The sequence below is a fragment of the Salvia hispanica genome, chromosome 4 (genome assembly GCF_023119035.1).
Source record: "Salvia hispanica cultivar TCC Black 2014 chromosome 4, UniMelb_Shisp_WGS_1.0, whole genome shotgun sequence".
Lineage (NCBI taxonomy): Eukaryota > Viridiplantae > Streptophyta > Magnoliopsida > Lamiales > Lamiaceae > Salvia > Salvia hispanica.
Window position 1 is genome coordinate 24,358,739 of NC_062968.1, and position 25,016 is coordinate 24,383,754.

General features: G+C 35.3%; 5 protein-coding genes and 1 non-coding gene across 6 annotated transcripts; 5 read left to right on the plus strand and 1 right to left on the minus strand.

Annotated features, from left to right (window-relative positions):
- Window positions 1-2,247: 2,247 nt before the first annotated feature.
- Window positions 2,248-2,321, plus strand: TRNAT-AGU. The gene has a single exon. It is a non-coding gene; the product is annotated as a tRNA-Thr (tRNA).
- Window positions 2,322-4,334: 2,013 nt separating this feature from the next.
- Window positions 4,335-7,048, plus strand: LOC125217944. Its single transcript, XM_048119525.1, has 4 exons — window positions 4,335-4,624; window positions 4,696-4,775; window positions 4,873-5,130; window positions 6,711-7,048. The coding sequence occupies exons 1-4, from the start codon at window positions 4,510-4,512 to the stop codon at window positions 6,882-6,884; spliced, it is 627 nt and encodes a 208-aa protein (XP_047975482.1). The 5' UTR covers window positions 4,335-4,509; the 3' UTR covers window positions 6,885-7,048.
- A 1,215-nt stretch (window positions 7,049-8,263) lies between these two features.
- On the plus strand, window positions 8,264-9,020 carry LOC125223331 (plastocyanin-like). The gene has a single exon (XM_048126435.1). The coding sequence runs from the start codon at window positions 8,426-8,428 to the stop codon at window positions 8,921-8,923; it is 498 nt and encodes a 165-aa protein (XP_047982392.1). The 5' UTR covers window positions 8,264-8,425; the 3' UTR covers window positions 8,924-9,020.
- A 4,869-nt stretch (window positions 9,021-13,889) lies between these two features.
- Window positions 13,890-14,788, minus strand: LOC125219308 (uncharacterized protein At1g76070-like). The gene has a single exon (XM_048121250.1). The coding sequence runs from the start codon at window positions 14,743-14,745 to the stop codon at window positions 14,047-14,049; it is 699 nt and encodes a 232-aa protein (XP_047977207.1). The 5' UTR covers window positions 14,746-14,788; the 3' UTR covers window positions 13,890-14,046.
- Window positions 14,789-17,978: 3,190 nt separating this feature from the next.
- Window positions 17,979-21,289, plus strand: LOC125219307 (5'-3' exoribonuclease 2-like). Its single transcript, XM_048121249.1, has 9 exons — window positions 17,979-18,120; window positions 18,304-18,429; window positions 19,020-19,100; window positions 19,195-19,283; window positions 19,406-19,480; window positions 19,674-19,735; window positions 19,821-19,892; window positions 20,004-20,363; window positions 20,893-21,289. The coding sequence occupies exons 2-9, from the start codon at window positions 18,307-18,309 to the stop codon at window positions 20,970-20,972; spliced, it is 942 nt and encodes a 313-aa protein (XP_047977206.1). The 5' UTR covers window positions 17,979-18,120; window positions 18,304-18,306; the 3' UTR covers window positions 20,973-21,289.
- Window positions 21,290-22,730: 1,441 nt separating this feature from the next.
- Window positions 22,731-24,302, plus strand: LOC125219309 (expansin-A11-like). The gene is made up of 3 exons (XM_048121251.1): window positions 22,731-22,911; window positions 23,034-23,355; window positions 23,757-24,302. Exons 1-3 carry the CDS (start codon window positions 22,767-22,769, stop codon window positions 24,061-24,063), a joined length of 774 nt encoding a protein of 257 aa, XP_047977208.1. The 5' UTR covers window positions 22,731-22,766; the 3' UTR covers window positions 24,064-24,302.
- Window positions 24,303-25,016: the final 714 nt, after the last annotated feature.

Here is a 25,016-nt window from a genome sequence, read left to right on the forward strand (position 1 = left end):
GCTTGGTGAAGTTGAAGTGCATAGATCCCTTGTTGTGCTTCCTCCATGAAAGAGGGTTAATGTCTATTTTAATATTTTATTTTATAAATAAAATGCTACACTGTTACGATAGCTCACAACACCCTCTATTGTGTACGAAGCACAGTAGGAAATCCATTCCCTTTGGTGTAATCCCTCTAAAAACTCAGGGTTTTTTTATAATAAAATAGGAAAAAGTATCCTATCAAATTGCTGGACTTTATTAAAAATATTCTGCTACATCATTATGAATTTATGTAAGATATATACCTATTTTATTTTGAACATATTTTCAGTAAATTATACTTTTCCATAAATAGATTAAAAAATATCTTGTACTATAAGTAATCGAATATCTATTGAATTTTAAAATATCAAGAGTATAGTCTTGATATGGATTATTCAAATGGATTTCATTAAAATACTGAAATTAAAAATTTTCATTTCTGTTTAACTTTAAGAAAGATCAGCTAAGCATAGCTGTGGGTAACTTTTAAATAATCCGGTAGACAGTTGTGTTGTAAAATCCAATTTCAGTCACCTGTGTCAGAACAACTTTGACACCCTAAAATAAAATGACCAGTGGCTTTTCATGAACAGTACTACTATTACTCAAGATTCTATATTAATTATTTTTCATCAATAAGTATATTTCTTGAGGGAATACTGCGCTAATTAGTGTTTTTCCAAAACTATAAGCATTAATTACATTAATTATAAACAATGAATTTTGCTCTGAGAATCTGAGATTAATTACATCTAAAGTAGTCGTAGTAGTAGAATTTTTTAAAATTTGAGTAGGATTGGAGCTCCATTATAAATGTATGAACCAATGAATAAAATTGATTCTCACTAATAATCTCACATGCATAATGATTATACTGTGTCTATCACGTGAGAGAATAAAAAAGTGGCACTACTACACTAGTGAATGATGTAGTTATAGGATCGACACTTTTGTATTGTAACATTAAAAAATGGTTGAGAGAGTGGAGAGAGAGGTGCATGGAGTTCTAACACCTAAATGATGAGTACATTGACGATGACTGTTTATAGTGATCATAGTTAATTCGTAGCCTTTATTCGACTGGTCTTTTCAATATATTTTCTTTCTTCCATATCGCTCTAGATTTCCTCTTCATTTTCCAATACCCGATGTTTATTTCTTCTTTTTCATAATATCATCCTTGTTTCCTGCAAAAATATTAACTACTTCATCCTATTGTAGTTGCGCTTTTTTATGTTTGTGAAAAGCGGGCTGAAAAACTTACTCTATCTGTTTCTTCATGGTTGAATGTAGAATTTTTCGGCATTAAGTTTTAGAAATGAATATTGAATGTGTAAAATAAATAGATAAAAATATAAGAGAGAGAAAAATGTAGAGAGAATAAAATATAAAGTAAATAAAGTTGAGAGAATAAAATAAGAGAGAGAGTAAAGTAAGAAAGAAAAAAAAGTTAGTATCATATATGGAAATGATTCAAGCATGAAAAAATTCCCGAAATGAAAAAATGACTCAACTATAAAGAACCGGAGGGAGTACTAAAATATACTACTAGATAAATGAGTTAATAATAATAATAGAATGGATCAAAATGACAACATATATTTTAATTGACGGAGAAATGAAGTACTTACTCCACAATTGACACAATTTCAAAAATAAGCTAGAAAAATCTTGAAATTTGAATTTGTTTCCAATTAGTCTACAAATTTTTTTTGATGATATTATGTTTGATATGGCAGTCAGGGGCCGGGAATCATATGTTGACGCAACCATCGGTGAGTTAAACAACGTCGTTTAATTGAAAAATATCAAAAATACATATAGGCAAATTATATTTTCATTGTGTGATAATACCTAAATTTTATGATTTTTCTGGCTAATTAGAATTGGACCAAATTTTAAAATTTTGTCGTCAATTTTTGCCCACTTAATATAATTTCAACATTCATATGCTCGGCTCTTTTTATATGAGGAAATAGGGCTCGTATTGTTAGGCTGGGCTCGTTTATAATCATGGGCCTAGTCACATGAAATATTTACATCTCAATTTTATCTTTTGGGCCTTGTAATCTATAACATTGTTTGTATAGAAAAGAAATCTTTAAAATACGGTCGGTGTGTATTTTGTAACACTGATAAAGAATTAAATGAAATCATAATTATAATTGGCATTCATATATTCTAATAAATGAAGAACGTAAACATCAAATTTTTGACCAAAAGCTTTCATAGCTCAGTTGGTTAGAGCACCCGTTTAGTAAGCGGGAGGTCTTGAGTTCAACTCTCAATGAAAGCAAATGTTGTTGTATAAAAATTGAAAGGTTTTGTTAGATTATTTTTTATAATACTATAAATAATATCTGAGCAAAATTAGCAATGGTGGACTATTATTAATTTAGACTCCATATATCTATTAAAATAAGATTTATATTCACAGCGATAATTTGTCTGCATGATTTTATTAAGGTTTGACAAACAAATTTTTTGCAGAGATTCTCTTTTGTGTCATAAATCATTGCAGTGTAAGTTGTTCTTAACATTTATGGTTGTGCCAACAATACCACCTCTCGCATTTACTCTTTTCAACTAACTCTTTTGTTTTTATAAAAAAATAAAATTTGAAATCTACATAAAGGAAGTGCGTGAGATGGTGAAATACATAACAAATACTAGTTGAAAATTGAAAAGTTGAAATAAATATTCACCATAAAAATAGCAATAAATTGGAATAAAGATAGGATGCGTCAATTTTTAGTATGATTTTATCACAAATATACAATAAAATATACTTTTAGAGTGAAATTTGGTCATTTATATCTTGAAAATCCATAGATTTAAAGCGTAGTAAAAAACGAATCCAATTAAAATCAATTGTAAAGAGAAAGGTGTGCCCACTATTTATCTAGCGGTAGAATAATGTTTTAGCATTGTAATTAAGAAAAATCCATATATTTATATTCATTATTTTGATCAGTAGTAAGTAGTAAGGTTGTATCAGCCATGGTATTCAAGCAAAATAAACAAACATGTAGAAGTATACAATTTCTAAAATAATACTACAACGAAGGAGGAATCATTAAAATACATACTCCTATAATATGTCTGTGTTTTTTCTTCAAAATTAAATAGATATAAAACCCAAACCTGATGAAGCTGAGAATATACTATGGTAGCAAAATGAAGAACAATTATGGTAAGTGAAAAACGCACTAAGATATTGACACGGCTCAATCAGAAACGTTGAATGTCAAGATGAATATAATGTCATTTCTGAGTGAGCCGAGCCAACATCATAGTGACTATTTCAACATCTCTCACACACAGAAACACACACTATCTCTCTCTCTCTAATATTTGTGGTATATAGGATGATGAACAGAGAATGTTGAGAGATATATAGATATATATGGAGAGTGATAACATAACGGTGGAGTTGAAATGGGAGGAAATATGGGCATTTAAGAAGAGGTAGGAGTGAAGAGTGGGACAGGTGCATTTAATTAAAGTTTGATTCTCTATATTTTTAGTAAATACTTTACTAGTATTTGTTAGTAAATGAACAAAGAATAAAATGAATGCTTTATGTTTTTGTAAAACTAATTATATGAATTACGATTTTATGAATCGACCGTCCATGTGTAACATATTGTTAAACTACGACGTCATTTTTTTCATTATGAATAAACGATATCATTTAACTATTTATCTTTGACACCATTTGTTTTGCTATGAGATATGCACACAAATCAATATTTCATAGTCTTTTCGATTGATTTTTAAAGCTAAAGGACCAAGCAGAATTTGGCCAAATTTCGTTATCTTTCATGTATTTGCCCAAATAAATAAATATTTTAGCACCAACTATAGTTTATACGTCAGTGATGCTTGATATAGGTGTTCACGAAAGATGCTCTCTGTACTCATAAAATCAATCAGTTACCATGAAATTAAGTGCTAAAGTGGAATTTTTAGCGCTAAAAGTGTTGGAACTTTAATGATACGTTCATCTAGCAGGTTAATGCATTCGTTGTGAATCTTGTTGATCGAAAAATTAAAAATATTCTCCAAACCTCACAATATTTAAGAAGCCAAAATGAAAATGAGTTTCAATTTATATGATCGCCACTCTTATCTAGGCATTTCCCTCCAATAAATTGGTCAATGGTGGAGACATACTGTTTTATGAGTCACTAACCATTAAAAAAAGGCCCAAAATTACATACTAAATCGGGCCCAAATGAAGCCCAACATCAGATCCAGTATTCCTGTCTCTATCAGAACACCAGTATTCCAAAATTCCTAGAAAAAATCTCTCAAAAAATCATCTTCATTCTCCGATCAAAGGCGGCGATCAACCACCTCCTCAACTGTATATAAAACACAAACCCAATCCAATTCAGCTTTTCAATCTTCGATCTCTCCATCACATATTTCCCTTCCCAAATTAGAATCATAGAAGCGTTCTACACTCAATCACGCATAAAATGGAGGCCCTCACCACCACATCCGCCGCCGCCGTATCGCTGGCGATGTTCTCCACCGATAAATTCAGAGACCCTTCTTCCCGGCGAGCTCTGCGCTTCTCCACCTCCGCCAAAAGTCAGCACCTTTCTCTCTCTCTTTCTTCCCCTCTTACACCATCGGATTTTTCTGATCTTATTGTGATGTAGATGATAGAAACAGCGGCAACGGCAACGGCGATCCCGATCTCAAGCTCGTCCCAATCCTCGGAAATCATACGCTTTCGGAGGTAAGATTCGTTATATTGAGTTGAAATAGTTGGTTCAGTAATTTGGTCGAACAGTTGAGCTGCAAATTTGATTAATCTCGAATTTGGGGATTTGTAGGATGCGGCGATGGGGCTGGTTCTGAGCGCGGCCAACGTGAGGGGATGGACGACCGGGTCGGGTATGGAAGGCCCGTCGTCGCCGGCCGGGTCGGGCCTTGATTCGGGAATGGAGCGTGTGTCCACTTTCCCGTGGTCACTCTTCACTAAATCTCCGCGGCGGCGGATGCGCGTGGCCTTCACGTGCAACGTCTGTGGCCAGCGCACAACCCGGGCGATCAACCCACATGCCTATACCGACGGCACCGTCTTTGTTCAGGTATATTTTGAAAAGTGCAAATTGCCGGAAAAACTATGAATTTTGGTTAAATTCTGCTTTTTCCGAAGCTTAGATAATTAGTCGACAAAACTATGAAGTTTAAGTTTATTTACAATTGTTTCCGGGCAAAGAATTCGGTGGCAGAATTTAACCAAACTTCATGTTTTTTGTGCAATTATACGATTCCCAATTTGTTGGTGCACCAAAAGAGCTGCCATTTTCTAGTACTATTATCTTGGAGAAGCTAATCATGAACATAATCGAAATAATCATAAGAATTTTTTACCTAGTTCGATATGATAGGTATGGTATCTATGTCGGGGTGATGTGAAGCCTAAGATTTCACTATATATTCTTGGATTCAATTTACAGTGAGAGAGGGAATATACATACAAAAAGCGAACCATAATCCTATCCATAATATGAATGAGTTGGACCTAAATATAAACTAGAGTAAAGGCCAAAAGTGGTCCCTAACATATGGTCGTTTTATCAATTTGGTCATAAATATTATCTTTTTGATTATTTGGTCCCTCACAAATGAACTCCGACCTGAATCGGTCCTCCAATTGACGGAACCGTCAATAATAGACAGTCAACGTCATTTCCGCCGCCAACCTCAGCTTCGGCAACTCTCCAACTCCATCTCCGCCCTCTTCCGGCGCCACCTCCGCCGCCTCGTGTCCCTCCTCTCGTATCCCACCCTCTTCACCCTCACTCTCCGCCACCTCCAATCCCTCTCCCTCCACCACAAGTCCCTCCTCGTCGCCCGCCACCTCCTCTCCAACCTCACCCTCCTCACCCACGCCATCCGCAACCCCACCGCCGCCCCTCCCCCGCCGCTGCCCTCCGATTCTCCGCCTACATGAAGCTCAGAGACCTCGACGCCGTCCTCCTCCTCCTCTGCGAGCTCCACCACCACGACCCCAACTTCCTCGACGCCCTGCCTTCGTGGTGGCGCGCCATCCTCGCCGGCTACGTCTCCGACAGCGTCTACCGCGAGGTCCTCGTCACTCTCGACGGAAACGTTATGCGGTCGGATTGGGTGCCGTTGGCGGAGGCGGAGAATCGGAGGGCGGCGGGTGAAGAGGGTGGGATACGAGAGGAGGGACACGAGGCGGCGGAGGTGGCGCCGGAAGAGGGCGGAGATGGAGTTGGAGAGTTGCCGAAGCTGAGGTTGGCGGCAGAAATGACGTTGACCGTCTATTATTGACGGTTCCGTCAATTGGAGGAGTCGGAGTTCATTTGTGAGGGACCAAATAATAAAAAAGATAATGTTTAGGACCAAATTGATAAAACGACCATATGTTAGGGACCACTTTTGGCCTTTACTCTATAAACTATACGAAAGCCTAAATTGTGGTCGTAGATCTATTCACTTTCTTTCAGGCTCCATACTCATCAAAGCCTTGTCTACAATTCAAGCACTTGTATATAGTAACATAGTACTATAGTATTCTTGATAGTTGGAAGGTTAAAACCTTTTTTGATCAATAGTTTTTAGGCAATACTGGTGTTGATTCATTGGGTGAAGATGCACTTATATGGTTTTGTTCACTTGTTCTTGTTTGTGGATATAGTGTTGTGGATGCAATGTATTCCATAAACTGGTGGACAATTTGAATCTTTTCCACGAGATGAAGTGCTATGTGGATCCAAGCTTCAATCCAAATGCGAACGATGGCATGAGCTTCAAGTTCTTTGACATGGACGAGGACGAGGACAAGGGCGATGATATCTTTCCGGGTATATGAGAGGTGTGACTTGTATTTGTATACTCAACTTTGTTCTACATTCTATTGACTGTAACATAGTGTTTGTAGATAGTGATAATGTGATCTTGGTGTTGCCACAATAAATAGCATACATGTGTAAAGCTTAGTGTTTGATATATATCAGTATACTTGGGTTTCTCCAATTCCCAGTTTAGGTATTGCACCATTCTATTCTTCACATAAATAATGTCTGGGGTTTTGTTGAAAGACAATTTGGCCGAATAACCATGAGTTTTGGTCAAATTTGGCCTCCTGCAAATTTAAAAGAAAATGAGCTACAAAAGTGTTAGGAACTTTCACAAGAAAAAAATCGAATTACCTCTATTGTTGGTGTTTTTCAGTTAAACGATATCGTTTTGAAGTTATGGGACGAACCAGAATTTGTTTGTCACAAAGGAATAGGAAATCGATGTGCTCTATACGCGATATGATGGTGGCTGACGGATAAGCACGCATGCAGTTGTTAAAACTTATAAATTTACGAGGAACCATGAACCAAAAGTTAATTTTGGAAATATATTTATACAAAACCTTGAACTACCAACGTTTGCAATTGGTTTATTAATTACTCCATAATTAAGATAAATAGAAATTATTAGGGAATAAATTGTGGTTAATTACGATTTCACAATAAACGTTGTCCTTGTTCGAATTGTACGACTCTTTTGGCAAAACCACAATGTTGTATTTGTGTTGTACCACTAAGTACTACACCTTTGCCCGTTTGTACTTGAAAAATCTATTGCTTAATCCCCTATATATTTCTTCAAAATATTTCAATTTCCTTCTACTAGTAGAACTTCTTTCCACCACTTCTATATTCTTTCTTTCTGAGGCATTGCTTCTACTTAAATTTATTTTTATTTTCAAAATGAAGCCTATTTCCACTTCTACTTCCTGTAAGAGGGTTTTTTCGTATATGGGCTTGTTTTCACTTTCGGGTTATTTTCACACTCTTTTGAAATATTGGATTTTTCATTATTTAAATTGTGTTTAAGTATAACAATGTAGTTTAGTGTGTATATGAGTAGATATTATTCACCCAAAAATTTCACTGTGTTGGATGGGAAAATACAAATTTTACGATTTTTTTTACTGGTTTTAGATATTTTGGTTAAACTAGAATTCAAATTTTTTTTTGGCAATTACTCTTAATATAATTTGATAAATCGTGGTATGCCACAAGTCTTTTATACGTAGTAATTTTTCACTACTTTTCTTTTTTTACATAGCTAAAATCTCAAAATAAAATCCACCTTTAATTAGATGAAATCCACATCTCATATCCTCTTCCACAAATCAATATACACATGATTTAATTAAATTATTTCCCACCTCACATCCCATGATATTGGATAGTAGTAGTATCCAAACCACCCAATGAGATGAATCCCTATATCTTCAACCAGACATTCCTTATCTCATCCACAAAAACACACACCACACACACTAAACCCCCACCAAATATTTAATCCCAACTTTACTTGATTTCCCACCACCACTATCACTAACAAGAAAAAATGGCCGCCATGACCTCCGCCGCCGTCTCCATCCCATCCTTCACCGGCTTGAAGTCCGGGTCCTCCAGCTCCTCCGCCAAGCCCGCCTCGGTCCGCATGGCCGCCCCCAGGGCGTCCGTGCGGGCGTCCCTGAGGGACTTGGGGCTGGCGGTGGCCGCCACGGCCGCCACGGCCATCGTGGCGAGCAACGCCCTCGCACTGGAGGTGACCCTCGGGAGCGACGACGGGGGGCTGGTGTTCATCCCGCAGGACTTCGAGGTCGCCTCGGGGGAGAAGATCGTGTTCAAGAACAACGCCGGGTTCCCGCACAACGTGGTGTTCGACGAGGATGAGATCCCCGCCGGCGTCGACGCCTCCAAGATCTCGATGTCCGAGGAGGACCTCCTCAACGCCAAGGGGGAGACCTACGCCGTCACTCTCACGGCGCCCGGGACTTACTCCTTCTACTGCTCTCCTCACCAAGGGGCCGGCATGGTCGGAAAGGTCACCGTTAAGTAGACGACGTCGTGTCGTGCCACCGCAAATTAAATGCTCATGTGAATCGTCTCATTTTTGTATTTGAACTCTATGTATGAGATGATGATTATGATGATCATGGTGGTGTGCCCTCTGCATTTATTACACATTTATTTTTATCGGATTATGTATATTTTATTTGCTACTCTTTGTTTTTATATAGCCGGAGATTCTATAATTTGGAATTAAAGTATTTTTAGGCCGGGCTAAGTAAGCTAATCATGCAAAAATAGTGGAATTCTGTTGCATCACGCAGCTTTAAAAATCAGTGGAACAAACATGAATTTTGGAACAGTTCAAAATTATTCTTCCACAACGAAATATTTAATAGGCAACATATGATGTATTGTTGAATTATTGGAATTTTTGCATTGTATATATATATATATATATATATTGCAATTGCTGATATTTTCAATTAAATGATGTTTTTTTCTTTACAGATAAATTATACTCCTACTGTTTAACTTAACTGTGGTAATGTACGTACGATTATATTAAATACAAATAAAAATTTCACAAATTTTCAAATTAGTTTTAAATTTGCCCAAAATTTAATTGAATTCCATAGTTTTTCCATCAATTTATCCTATGCATTTTGATTCAAGGATATCTCCATCTGTGACTCCAATTCGTAGTCTGATTCATTTTTAATTATTCATCTCTTATTTACACATACGCAATCCTCTATTTAATAGTACTCCTCCGTACTACTATTATTTTATTTCTATCAATAGAAGTTATACGGTAGAAAGTAAAAACAGAATTTACCGAAATTGAAAACAATCTCTTGATTGTGAGAAACTTTTATTGAGACAACGGCATTTGGTAGAAAGTTGTATAAGATGGTATTAATCATAATGTTGAAAATTGCGTGTTAAATTTGAAAATTATCCTAAATAACTCCATGGTTGCCACCAGAATCTTCACTAAATTACCCAATAATTTCGCAAAAAGAATGATTGATTTCTTAGCATGTTTTCTAGTAAACGTGTCGGCCACATAAGCACGGGTAATCAACAACTAATGCATAAAATTTATTCCCTTAAACTCATTAAATACTTGGGCAATGCCTAACTCAGCTGGTAAGTTTTCCTTTCAATTAGTAGAATAAGATTTTGAGTCATTACAAAAATAGATTGGAAACTATTATTAATAATCTTTTATAAGAAATTATTTTTTAATAGTACTCCCTCACGTACCATGTAAATAGAGACGTTTCATTTTCTGCACCATTTTGAAAAAGATGGAACATCTTTTTTGGTCCACGAACTTTGCCAAAGTATCATTTTAGGTCCGTGAACTTTGAAAATATCATTTAAGGTCCATCAACTATGAGTTAATATCATTTGAAGTACTTTTTTACTATTTTCAAGTTTTTCTGGACGAAAATACCCTCAATACCTTAAAGGGTATATATTCATAATAAACTTATTATATACTCATATTTTTTTATTAATATCTTTACAATATATTTTTGACGAATTTGACACAAAACAGAACGGAGGGAGTTACTACCATAGACACAAAGTTAGATTAGTAAATTTAAATATTTAGGCATTTCATCAAAACTAGTAAGAACCTTTCATATAAGAGATTGCGATGACACGAGAGAAAAGTGAAAAAGAAGCATAATTGAGATATTACAATTATCAATCGTCGAATAAAAAAGGAAAATGTTGAAAAGATACTCTCACTAGAGATTGGATGAGAAGAGAGAAAAGTGAAAAAGAAAACGATTTAGGTATTGTAGTCAATCGATGATACTTTAGCTAGAGATTGGGATGAGCGGTGGAAAAAAAGTGAATAGCATACCTGATTTAGATATTGTAATTATCAATTGAAGATGTCTAGCTAGAGATTGGGATGAGAAGAGAAGAAGGAAAAAAGATCACTATTTAGGCATTGCTTTTAGATGTTCTTCCTGGCCTATCGTTGTTGGAGCATATTTATGAAGAGAGATTGATAATAAACTAGAATGAGATCGGTAACGTGGTGGCAAGTTATAGTAGTACTATACATACTCCCTCTTTGATGTTATATTACACGGGGTGCACTGCGGTGACAACATAGTTAAAATGACAACCTATCATCATTATAAGCCATCCGATTTCTTAAATGAATAGATGAGATTGGATTACAGAAATAGAGTCCGGATTGCTTGCTTGTTAACAGAATATTGCTTGAATGGGTATTTTAGTCATTTTTTCATATAAGAAACTAATGCATGATTTGAAAATCCCTGTTATTTTGCACTTTGATTTTGAATTTCTTTCTCCCACTTTGCCATAACTCTCTCCCATCTTTCTCTTTCCCCTATTATCCAATTAATCACAACGCTCTCTCAATCCAAAAACCCTAGGAAGAAATGTTCAATTAATTAGTGCTCTTCTACCAATTCACTCCGCCACAATTCTGGATTCCAGAGTCACCCCCAATTCTCAATTCCACCAGTTCTCTCCATCGATTACAGTAACTACCAGCCTTTCTCTCTAATTGTTTCTCATTACATCTATTCATAGCTCCTCTAATGTTCTTGATTCCTGCTCCGGTGCGACAGATTGGGTAATTCTTTTGATTTGACATTGTTGATGAGTGTAATTGCCGTGTATGCAATTGTTTGCTTTGATATCTCTATCAGTTACTATATTGATTTTGAGTTTTGATTTTGTTTGGGTTCAATTTTGAATAAATTCGAATTGCTTGTTACAAGTTGGATAAATACTTGTGTGTGACCATATATCTGCTTGCCACTAAAATTGCTTGTGTTTTAGTATATATCTGCTTTCTACATATCTCTTGATGCTTGGAATACTCGATAATAAGCCAACAATGTAATAATTTTGGTTATTGAATATGAGACTTGCTTATTAGAATAGTTAAAAAAATTATCTCGAATTGCTTGACACAAGTTCGAAAAACGCTAGTATGTTCCAATATATTTGCTTGCTACTTCAATTACCTATGTTGTTACTGTGCATATGCTTACTATATACTATCTCCGTCCCATTAAATATGCAACATTTGTGAATTGGCACATGTTTTTATGTAGTGTTGTTTTGTGAGTAAATAAGGAGAGAGTAAAGTAAGAGAGATGAAAAAGTAGAGATAGAGATGTTTCCGTTTTAGGAAACGTTTCATTTTTAATGGGACAAACTAAAAAGGAAAACATTTCATTTCTAATGGGACAGAGGGAGTATTTGCTTGCTGCTTGACAATTGACATACTTAAGACTGAGCTTTTAGTCTAATAGTTTTGGTCGTCTAATTAAAATGGTTACAAAAAGGATTCCAGATTGCTTGCCACTAGTATGAAAAATGCTTATGTGATTCCATATATATGCTTGCTAATTCAATTGCTTGTGTTCTATCGTATATCTGCTTACTACATATATACATATATGCTTGTTTCTTGTCAAACTTGAGAACAAGCCAATAGACTAATAATTTCGGTCATTCAACACAGGACTCGCGCTTATTACGATGGTTAGAAAAGGAAGGCAAACGAAGATCCTGGAGAAGATAACTGTAGATATCGAGTTATGTTTGTCATTCAGCACATTGAGATTTAGAACATTAATCACACATAAGGGATCAATTATTATTATAAGCATATGTTAATGCACACCCAAACAATTCATCAAATGTAACCAAGCGAAATTGTAGTTTCAAAATCAATTGCGAATATTACCTGAAATCTATATGGTTATCAAGCAAAATGCGATGCAAAGTCATTGTTAAATTTACACCACAACAAGCACAAATCGATATCTATTACTAATAAGCAATAAAGTATATAAGGCATGAAATATAGCTTCTATTATTATTTTTAGCACAAAAATGACAAATAAGGAATCACTAAACAATGATATGCAACTTCATACTCATAAACAAGCAATATAATATATTTAATCAAACAATCTGACATATGAAATTGGTAATACAAACAACTAATCAATAAATTACAATAAATCATTAAATATAAACTCCACCAATAAAATAATACTACAACAATATTAAATAAAAGGAAACAATATGCTGCATATAAAAAAATTAAGCAATGAAAAATAATAATTAAGAAAATCATATAATACATTATAAGAAAATAACTATATTTGGTACAAAACAAACGTGCCATAATAATAGATGAATAATAACTTACCTTATCTACCACATTAATTGCTTGAATTTAGGAAAGAATAAAACCGTTTAGTGGCATACCTTTAATACCCCTCCACGCCTAATCCCATACTTTTTGTATATATTTATGATGCCATGTGGCAGTTTGTGTATCATACTATTCCTATATCTAATGGTCATGATTAGTGGTACAGTGTCATCCAAAATAGCGTTGTCATTTTACTATTTCCCTATATTACACATAACTAAATGTAATTTGTTTCGATAAATATTATAACCATATTCTAGCGAACCATTACTGTACAAATATAAATAAGTTATTAAGTACTATTTTATCCTTTTAGATTGACTATTTTGCTTAATTTATAACTTTATTAAGAAGATATATTTCTTATTTATCTTCTTGAATATTTAAATTATTAATATTTTTAATGAAATTTTGTACTTGTTGATTTTGTCAATTTTATAGATCCAATACCGATTTGAACGGTGCTATATGTCACCATTTAAAAATTCATAGGACACATCATCCTCCTAAATTAACAAGTTGATATGTCACGAATAAATATCAATATTTCAATGATCGGGAATGATAGAGGGATGCCGTTATGTACATTAATCACAAGAAATTGAAGAATGATAATATATTCACAATTTTTTAAATAACACGTTAAACTAAAAAATAGATGAAAATTCATTGCTACTTGACAATTAATTAACCCAATTAAAGAATATATAGCTGAAACTTGTTTGCTTAAATAAAAAAAGTCTAGCTTCGAACGAGATCAAGTAAACAAAACTCAAACTCGTTCAAACCAAAAAAGTATAGTTTCAAAAAATATATCTACCCATATGTACAACATAATTATAGTACAAACTTTTAAATGAACCTACAACAACAAAATCAAATATCATCATTAAGAAAAAGAAAAAGAGAATTGCATAATTTATCCTAATTAATTTGATCTATTCATCCAAATCCAACTCAAGACTCCTAGGCTGAGCCATGGTCCTTCTCTTCCACAAATTAATCTCCTTCTTCGGCTCCAATTCGCCGCCGCTCAATATTGGCGCCGAGAAAGGTACGCCGCACTCGTCGTCATCATCATAGTCACCATCGCTATACGCCCTCTCTCCATCGCAGCAATCCTCCGGCGCAATCTGCGCCGCCGTCGCCCAATCGAAATTCGCAAACGTGTCGCGGCTGCTCGCGAATTTCCTCATATGGCACAGGCTCGGCGCGCTCCCACCCTCGGGCTCAACCTCAACGCACTTCCTCTCTCCCCTCAAAAACTTCTTTATCATCCCCGCCTTCTTCTTCTTCTTCTTGGCCTTCTTCACGGCCTGCGGGAGATCAGAAACGGGCTTCAACTCTTTCGGTACAGAAACCTGCTTCTTCTTCGTCTTCTCGGAAATCCTGCCCTTGTGCTTGACCCGCCCCGTGCACGTGACCTTCGGAGAAGTCGGCTCGTGCGTGAACGTCTCGAAGCTCCTGAGCTTGCGACGGGCCTCGGCCGGGATGATCGGGCCGGAGAAGGCTTTGTTGTGGTGGGTTTTGGGCCTCTCGGGCCGGGTGTCACGCCGCGGGCTGAAGGAGATCGCCTTTGGAAGAAGCTTCAGAATCTTGTTTTTGAGCTTCTTGTTATTTGGTGCTGCTTTCTCCATTTGACACCACTTCTCTTTCTTTTTTTTTCTCTCTCTCAATGTGTATGTTTGTGTATATATGTGTGCGCAAAAAACACACACATACATGCGGGTGTGTGTGTATCAATGAGGAGTACAACAAGACGAGATAATGGAATTGGGGATGTATATTTGACTTGTCTGTATGGGTGGTGTAATAGGTAACTAAATTGGTCAAGCACTATATTTCCTAATAATAATAATATAGTACTCCCTTCCGCCGCGAATATGAATCCCGTTTTTCCATTTTAGTACGACTGCGAATAGTAGTCTCGGTTCACTTTTATCATAAATAGTAGTAATATGACTCTCATCTTCCACTAACTCATTTCACTCACATCTCATTTAAAACTAATATATATACTAGTGGGACCCTTGTTCCACCGACTTTTTTCTACCCATTTTTCTTAACATTTCTTAAACCCTGTGCTGCCAAGAAATGACACTCCTAATGACTGACAGAGGGAGTACTCCTTAGTCTTTGTCACACATTACTATAGAATAATATGTCTCTGTTTTTTTTAGTTGAATGGGGATTTTGCATGATAATCTTACACCAAAAATACCAACCAATTGATATGATTATATAACTGAAAAATAATTTTTTTGGTAGGGCCTTTAGGCCAAGGTGTGTCGCTTATGCATGTTTACCGTTATTTATTTTATTCTATATATTTAGTTTAATTTAATATATTAAAAATTATGATTAATAGTATTAAATTTTATACCTACATACCATGTAAAGTCCAATTATGGTATTTCATCCATTTATTTAAAGTTATAGAGAAAATTAAAATAATAAGACATCGATGGCCACTTTTGAGATATTTGCATCAAAATAAACTATAATGTATTAGAACAAACGATACAATGCTAATGTGAACCAAACAAGGGGATAGTAAAGAATGATTGCTTACATGTATGTAGAATAACATTTTTATACATGGAGTATATACTTTCTGCAATTAGTTGTATCACATGATAAATAAATGGAGTAATTGAAATGTTAATATCTCGGGGCTAAATCCACCAAATCAATTAGTTTATGCAAATCGGTTGCCTAATTAATCAACAATTCAACATAATACTAGTTCATAGTATTAGACTGAATTGTATAGTCTATACGTAGTTGTGTTTATATTGGAAAATTGAAAAAGAATTCAAGATTATTTGCCACAATATTCGTGAAAGTGGTTCCAATGTTTTAAATATAGATAATTGAATTTGATTTTTTCAACGTGATGATAATATAGAAATTAATGGATGTGGCCTGCAATTTGGTGATTTAATATTATTGGATAAAACAAAGTCATACTAAACGGCAGGCTTTGAACTTTACTCGTGGATCGGTTATTTAAATTGTGATATATTATTATACAATTACAAGTAGTACTTTAAATTTGATAATATCCAAATGTTGAACATAGGAAAATTGACTTATATATATATATATATATATATATATATATATATATATATATATATATATATATATATTACAAGTAGTACTTTAAATTTGATAATATCCAAATGTTGAACATAGGAAAATTGACTTTTATATATATATATATATATATATATATATATTACACGACGATGATATAGTCATATAGTGCCGTCCACTAGTATTAATAATTGATAAGCAATGATTATTTTAAATGATTTTATCACTCGTGCGAATATGGTAGTTGCGAATGATATTGTTCGTTATAATAGTAATTAGGAGTGCAAAAATTAAAATGATGCATAATGTCTTACTTTCTTAGCATGCATATCACTTGGCGATGTAGGAATGTGAGTTCGGTTCGAAATTCGTGGATTAATCTGGACAGCTTATAAAATTAGAAGATTTTAATTGAAATTTATAGTTCAATGAATTTATAGTCTAATATAAGTAATTTAAGGAGGGCCGATCTGAAAGTTGATAGACTGGCCTGATTAGCATTCATAAAACTTATGGCTTGACCCTATTAACATTCGTAAAATTAAGGATGCTCGCCAATTTGGTAGGTTAATGTTAATCCAACTAAATATGGAGAGGGGTAGGCTGAAAGACTAACACATATGTGGTGGTAATTTATCTTGCATATCAAAACACAAGTTTCTATCAGAATAAATTATCCTTCTCCCATCCACAATGAAGAGTCTCATTTCTTTATGAAACATGTTTTGAGCGATGTGAATTGAATAAAGTAATGAAATGCAAGTCATACTTCTATAAGTATATTTTGTAATGAAATGTTAATGAGACGAGTTAGTGAAAATTCAAATGAGACTTCTATTAACAGACATGCTAAAGTGGAAAAACGAACTACTAATACCAAAGTGGAAAAACGAACTACTAATACCAAACGGAGGGAGTATTATCATAACGAAATATAACTACATACTAGGTTCATGGGACTGGGACCGAGTGTTATTGGGCTACATCTACATTGTCTTATGGGGCAACTTCATTTTTCAAAATCAAAACCCATTTTGTAGAAACCATTTATAATATGAAGTAGATTCAAGAGCCCAGCCCAATTCTCTATGCCTATAACTCCATTAAGAGCCCAGCATAGATTGTATAAAATGTAGATTTTGTATTGTTTTATTTCTTTCATACTCAATATTATTTCAAATTATGTGAACCATACAAAATTAGACTACAATTCATAATCATGTCTAATAAATTGCCATCAATGCGCATATTTGCCAGATTTTGGGCAGAAAATATTGCTCTTTTCTTTTACAACAACAAATTTAAAGACAATCTAAAAATCAATATGAACGCAAATTATTGTGATAGTAACAAAATATCACGAAATATATATCAATGAATGATATTATACCAATTACTATAAAATATGCAGAAAAATCATGATTTTTGGCGTTTGTGATCCGATTTTAAAAATTGACTGTAAAATAAAAATTTATCCAGTGTGTCATTCGAAAAAATCTATAAAAAGATCAACGTGCGAAATTTATTATATTTTAAATATACTAAACAAATACTAATGTCGTCAATTTGAAACACGTGTCACCAAATAAAAAACACGCTTAATAATGAATGAGAAATCAGAATATTTCAAAAATTGGATAAGATTATAATTTTTTAAAACTGATTATTAAAATTATAGGACACCTTGAATTAATTAAGAGTAAATAAAAATAAAAAAGCAACTACCCAAAACCGGTTTGACCAATTAAATTGAGCTAGGGCACAGCTTTTGGGCTCGGACTATAAATAGCTACGGAGCACGCAGCAAAATCTTCGTGAGCTAAGCAAAGAAGTAACGAAGCCGGAGAAGAGGGATTATCCCTTTACCATCTCATCCTTCCGTACACAAATACGTACACGTACACTTCGTCAAGGTATTCCATGTGTGTATTTTGCGGATCCGTTCCTCCTGTTTTCACCAGCAAAACCCTAGCTGATGCTCGCTTTTATTTCCAGTTTTTTGTTTCACATACTGCTTGAATTTAGTTTGTCAGTTTCGAGGTTTTGTTATTTAATTCTAATTAGATGATTTAATTTATGTTTTTTGGATTTCGTAGAGCATGGATCGGTACCAGAAGGTGGAGAAGCCGAAGGTGGAGACGCCGATCGACGAGAATGAAATTCGGATTACAAGCCAGGGCAGGATGCGGAGCTACATCACTTACGCCATGACTCTGCTTCAGGTATGAATATGCGGTACTGTTTGTGATAGTGTATTGGTTCGTGAATTTATGTATCGGCACTGCGTTTGTTGTTGATGAAGTGAGGTTATTTAGCGTGTAGTTTCACAGTCTCAACTATTGCGGTTTGCATTTGTTTATGCAAATTTTGTTAGACTAGTAGTGTATGATTTTTGTACTTATTTGTATTAAAAGCTTCAAAACTGGTTATATGATTCTTAAGTAGATTTTGTATGATTTAAATTTCGTGATGAATAATATAGCTTCAGCTTGTAGTGTATATATATGAAATTTCAAATATGTAGTAAAATCCATGTAATTGCCGATTGTGTGAATGCCTTTATACAGTTTGCTATGAAGGAAAGATACATAGAAAGGATTTCCGGGAATAATTATCTTGTTACATGGAGTAATGATGTGATATTTATTATAAACTGTTCTGTGTGGGATTGCATGCTCTCCTGCACTTTTGTTGTCTTGTTGACATGATTATTCACATACTTTGTCATTTTTCGTAACACTCAATGTTTGGATCTATGCCCATAGTTTCATACAGATGCTGATATATTTCATGTACTATGTGATAACTGTAGGAAAAGGGCTCAGATGAAGTAGTATTCAAGGCAATGGGCAGAGCCATCAATAAAACTGTCACAATTGTGGAGTTAATCAAGGTCTCCTTAGCTGATGATTTTTCATGGTTTTCCTTAACTGTTTGTTCTTTATTGCTGATGGTGGTCTGAATTTATTGTATCTTTCTTAATTCAGAGGAGAATTGTTGGTCTTCACCAAATTACATCAATTCAGTCCACTGATATCACTGACACATGGGAACCTCTGGAGGAAGGCCTCCAAACGTAAGTTTACTTCAAATGTTTTATGTTGTAGGAGTTCAAAATATTATTTCCTATCCTTATATCATCACAGTGAAACATACATATATTACTGGACTAATTGACACTGTTTACTGATCATACAGTCTGGAAACGACGAGGAAAGTGTCAATGGTCACTATTACTCTCTCCAAAAAGGACTTGGACCTGAATAATGTTGGGTGAGTAGCATCTATACGTTTTTGTTGACTTGATCTTTATGTTGATTTATACTTTGAGGTGCTATCTAATTTTTAGCAACTTGATAGATCTGCTTCAAAATTATGGATATCTAAAATATGATTTCTAAACCATTATTTTATCGTGTTTTAATTTATGGAAGCTGTTTTGATAATTGTCTGTTATGTGATACAGGTATCAACCCCCCATACCAGCTGACCAGGTGAAGGTGTCAACAGAGCTTGAATATGAAGGAGGTGGTGTGACATTTTTTGATTTAGTCTTGTCCCGTACCTTTTAGTTTGATGACAGCTTATATTTTGCAATATTCTTACTCTGTAGAGGGGTCACCTGTGGGCCGTGGAAGAGGCAGAGGTGGTAGAGGGAGGGGACGGCCTAGAGGCGGTCCTGCTGGTATTACAGCTGAAACCTTTTCTTTCTTGTTCTTAGATAAACACAATTAAAGTTTAAAGAAACTTATAATTTTGCAGCTGTATAATCTGTTTTTCCTGCATTCTACTTTAGGGAATGGATACGCCATGACTGCTGAGTTTGACGATGGGGGCTATGACCGGAATCGTGGTTACCCTAGGGGCAGGGGGCGAGGTAGAGGCCGCAATTTCCGTGGACGTGGCAGGGGAGGATATTATCAGTCAGATGCTCAGAATGATGCTGGTGGCCGTGGTGGCAGGGGAGGATATTATCAATCAGATGCTCAGTATGAGGCTGGTGGCCGTGGTGGCAGGGGTGGATATTATCAGTCAGATGCTCAGTATGAGTCTGGTGGCCGTGGTGGCAGGGGTGGATATTATCAGTCAGATGCTCAGAATGATGCTGGTGGCTACAACCAAGATGCACCTCGCTACAACCAAGATGCACCTCGAGGTACTGCAGCCATTTAAACTATTCCCTTATTATTATTGTTATTATTATTATTGTTGTTGTTGTTGTCATTCTTACTTCTTAGTATTATTATGTTAAAAGTTTATTAATTTTGGCTGGGAAATAGTTTCTGATTGATTTGTTAGATAATAAGAAGCACTTCTTGGCTGAGCCCAAGCACGCCCACTCCCGATGCTCTTCTTTTTCATGGCTCTTAACTGCTGTTTTCTCAGAAATATTTGATTTCATAGAGTTGTTTTAGTCGATTTCCAATATTGTGTTGCATGCATTTTTCAATATGGCCCAAACACTAACCTCATTTATTTCGCAAATTTTGACATATATTTGGTCAGCAACTCTTATTCATTGTCCTTTTGTGTTCAAGAACCCTTTGATTTTTCACTACAATGATTCTGGCCTATCTCCGCCTCTTTCTCAATTGCGTGCATCTCAAAACAATAGTAGAGCAGTTATTTGTTTTGCTAGTGTTGAGCTCTATGGTATGGTAATTGATGAGTTCCTTTTGACGCAGGCCGTGGTCGTGGTAGGGGTTTCCGTGGCAGAGGTCGTGGATTCAGACCTAACGGCCCTGCCATTGCCGCCACTAGTTGAGTGCCAGAGCTCGGTGTTTATTGCGTGAGGACAATACGTTGTTCATCTCCCTTTCTATGTATTTCCGAGATACTATTTGCTAGAATTAACAGTAGGAAGTCATCTGTGTAATGATTCGTAGTAGAAAGACTAACTTGTGCCGCGTCTGCGTGGTGAGCCTTTTTGTTTTCTCATTCACCTTATATACTTCCATAGCTTTTTAGTTGCTTTGATCAAGTGTGACTTGATTGTTATGAAGCACATTCTTTAATTTGTATGCTTGGATTGGATAAGTTTGCTGGCTGATTTATTATAAATTGACTTCCTCTCTAGGTAAAGAATCTTGAATTGTATGGGTTTCTTGTTATTTTCTGATGCTTAAAACCCATGTTATTTGGTTTCAAAACTTTCTACCAAATTTTTGAGGTTCTTAATCAAAATAGTTATAAGTGTGTCTAGAAAATTATATCTTATTCTTTTGGGATACTGGGACATGCTGCTTGAAAAGGTTAATTGAATACTAGTAGTATAACTTATATACTCCATTTGTTTGTAAAAATAGTTTTTTAATTCACGGAGGGACTGTTATCAAAGTTAAATAGTTTGAAGCAATGATTGGAACTTTGAGAATCAGAATATGCTTTTATGTATGATGTATTGGTAGTGTCTCTAGGATTGCTGCCTACGTTGGTGTCTTCACATGGATAAGTTTTTGATAGTTCGAGAACGTGACAACTTGTGATAAACCTAATCCCTTTTACATGAGATATGTTATTCCTTCTTACGCATCCCAATGGAAAACGAAGAAATGGAGAAATTACACCACTATTTTATTTATTTTTCTTAAATCATCATATACTATATTCAATTATGGAACAATCACAATAGTCGCCCATTTGTCCACTTCCATTTCTAAATTGCATTACATTCCATACCAACAAAAGGTATACTATTTGCAAGTTGAAGACCATCATAATTTCACCTTTTTTAAAGTGGAAAGGAACAATAAAGTTGTAGCATGAGATCTCCCTCATATATATACTATTTTTGTACATAACCAATAAATCTAATTATTTTTTAATTTTTGTTAATTTCTATCTTTAATTATGACTCGAACTTCTGATCTATTGCTCACAAAGGGAAACGTCGAGTTGCACTTTGTTTCACAAAAATGGTTTAAGTAACATTATCTTTTTAGTGTGTGCGACAACTGTTTGTTACGAACATCAATATTTAGAAAATAGACTTAAAATACTTTCATTAGGAATAGTAGGAGAAATATATCGGGCAGTACTCATGCCTCGACGATGTGGTCGAGGTGAAGCTTCCATAAGGTCAAATGGGATTGATCGACTCCAATCCCGCCTAAATCCGCCCTTGTCGTAGTAATCCGCCGGTAACCATGATTACAAGAAGAAAAAACTGTAAGAAAAGAATGCGAACAAAGAGGGTGTAGATGGATATAATTAGAGCATATGAAGACAAAGTCGCACCTCAAAAAGCACGTGGGTTACACATGATTAGAATGGACTGTGTCTGCGTTACATATGGTCAAAGCAAGCCACATGCCACCACCTCTCACACTGTCTCAACTCTGAACAATTTTCTATCTATAGAGCCTTGCATTGAATTCTGTGTGTGTACCAAATTATTTCATCCATTCACAGCCTCCCTCCATGTGGATGAGAACGTGGGAATAATTGAATGAGATTCAGAATTCACAGAGATAATTTATTTTATTTCCCCCACAGATTCTGTTCTCAGTCTTATAAATCCCACAGCATTTATCAATTCTAAGTGTCACACAATTTCAAGATGATTCATTCCAAAATTGATTCGGCAGTGGTGGTAGGAGTGGTGTTGTGTTGCTTCATCATCAATGCTAGTGCCTTCACTGCCTCCGGTTGGACGTCGGCCCACGCCACGTTCTACGGTGGCGCCGACGCCTCGGGAACCATGGGTGTGTAATAATTGTGTTTTTATATATGTATAGATATAGATAGATTGTGTTATATTTGAGTCAAATGGAATAGTGAAGTGATGTTTAATTTATCATTTTGTTTTGTTTTGTTTTGTTTATAGGAGGTGCGTGTGGGTACGGGAACTTGTACTCGACCGGGTACGGGACGAGGACAGCGGCGTTGAGCACGGCGCTGTTCAACGACGGGGCGTCGTGTGGGCAATGCTACAAGATAATGTGTGACTACAATGCGGATCCTCAGTGGTGCAAAAAGGGGGTGTCAGTGACCGTCACTGCCACCAACTTCTGCCCGCCCAACTTCGATCTCCCGAGCGACAACGGTGGGTGGTGCAACCCACCGCGCCAGCACTTTGACATGGCGCAGCCGGCTTGGGAAAAGATCGGGATATATAGGGGCGGGATTGTCCCCGTCATTTACCAGAGGTAATACAAAAAATGTCTCACTTTTCTTTTTAGTTTGTCCCACGACATGTCATATTTTCATTTTTATAAAAGATTCTCTCTCGTAATAATATATTATATTTTCTCTTTTCACCTAACACACAAAATAAAACTTCCTAAGATCTCGTGTTGTCCCACAAGTGTGACATCTTTTGTGGGACGTAGGGAGTATCATTCTTTTTAATTAAATGGCAATAGGTGAAGTAACTAGATCGATTTAAGATATTTGTTTATTTCATTCGTCAATAACTTTCTAATTGGAGGCGAAACATCTTACTAATTAAGTTGAACTTTATCGTCTAGTAAAATCTTATCGATCGATGTTCTCAATTTCTTTCCGTGTAAATTCCTGATTTCTTGTCGAAATTCCAAAAATACTTCAGGGTTCCATGCAAGAAGCACGGTGGGGTTCGGTTCACGATCAATGGCCGAGACTACTTCGAGCTAGTGATGATCAGCAATGTCGCCAACGCCGGTTCAGTACAATCGGTCCAAATTAAAGGCAGCAACACAGGGTGGATGTCCATGTCAAGAAATTGGGGTGCAAATTGGCAATCAAACTCAAAATTAAATGGACAGTCAATCTCATTCAAGGTCACAACAAGTGATGGAATCACCAAGATTTTCAACAACATTGTGCCCTCTAATTGGGCTTTTGGTCAGACGTTTTCAAGCCCAACCCAATTCTAGGCCCATTAGTACATTCGCTCAATGCATTTTGGGCTTTGCTACTCTTAAAAAGGCCGTGGCGTGCTTTTATACAAAAAAGCAGCCCGCTAAAGGAATTGATATGCATTTTGGTAATGGTGATTGAGAGGAATGGCAAATTTTATATTTTTGAAACATAAATTATTGGTTTGTAATTTAGTGTTTAGGCTATATAATTTGATGAATAACTCTAATAAAAGTGTTACTACTACTATTTTTCATCTTGGGCTCGTTCAGTCGTTTGTTCAGCAAAAATATATATATCATGTGAATGAAACGACGATTAATTTATTAATAACAAGTGGTACGATAAGAATATCAGCTACGTTAGTTATATTTCACAATGCTGAAACCATAATTTTCATTGGCCTAAGAGAGTTAAGTATCGTTTAAAATTTCCAAATTTTAAAAGTGTAATCTTTTATTAATTTAGGAATCAAATGACTTTCTTTATAATTAAATCAAACATATAAATTGCGTAATTAAGAAAAAGATTATATTCCGGATTTCCTTATAATTAAACCAGCACAAACATTTGAAAAATGCAGCAATAACTTCTTATATTTTAAACTTTATTTACACTCAAATATGATCAAAACTCAACACTCATTTTAGGCGGTAGATGAGCCCAAAACCGCTAATCGTAATATTCTTTGTATGACCAATCAATTGCACACTTAATAAAACACCTTTTATCTTTCACATTAATGTGCTTTATGAGGAATTTTTAAATGATTGGGTTTGGTTAGCATAATACTAGTAGGCCCAAATGCTCGTAAGGAAATGAACTTAGAAATAGACTTCTGTAAACATTGATGATGGAACAAACAAAATCATTGAAGTGGTTGAGCTCTTGTGTTAAAAATAAACAATGATGTCTTATTTGCTTTAAAATACAAAGTCTTTTATAAAGTAAATACCAAATATATATTATA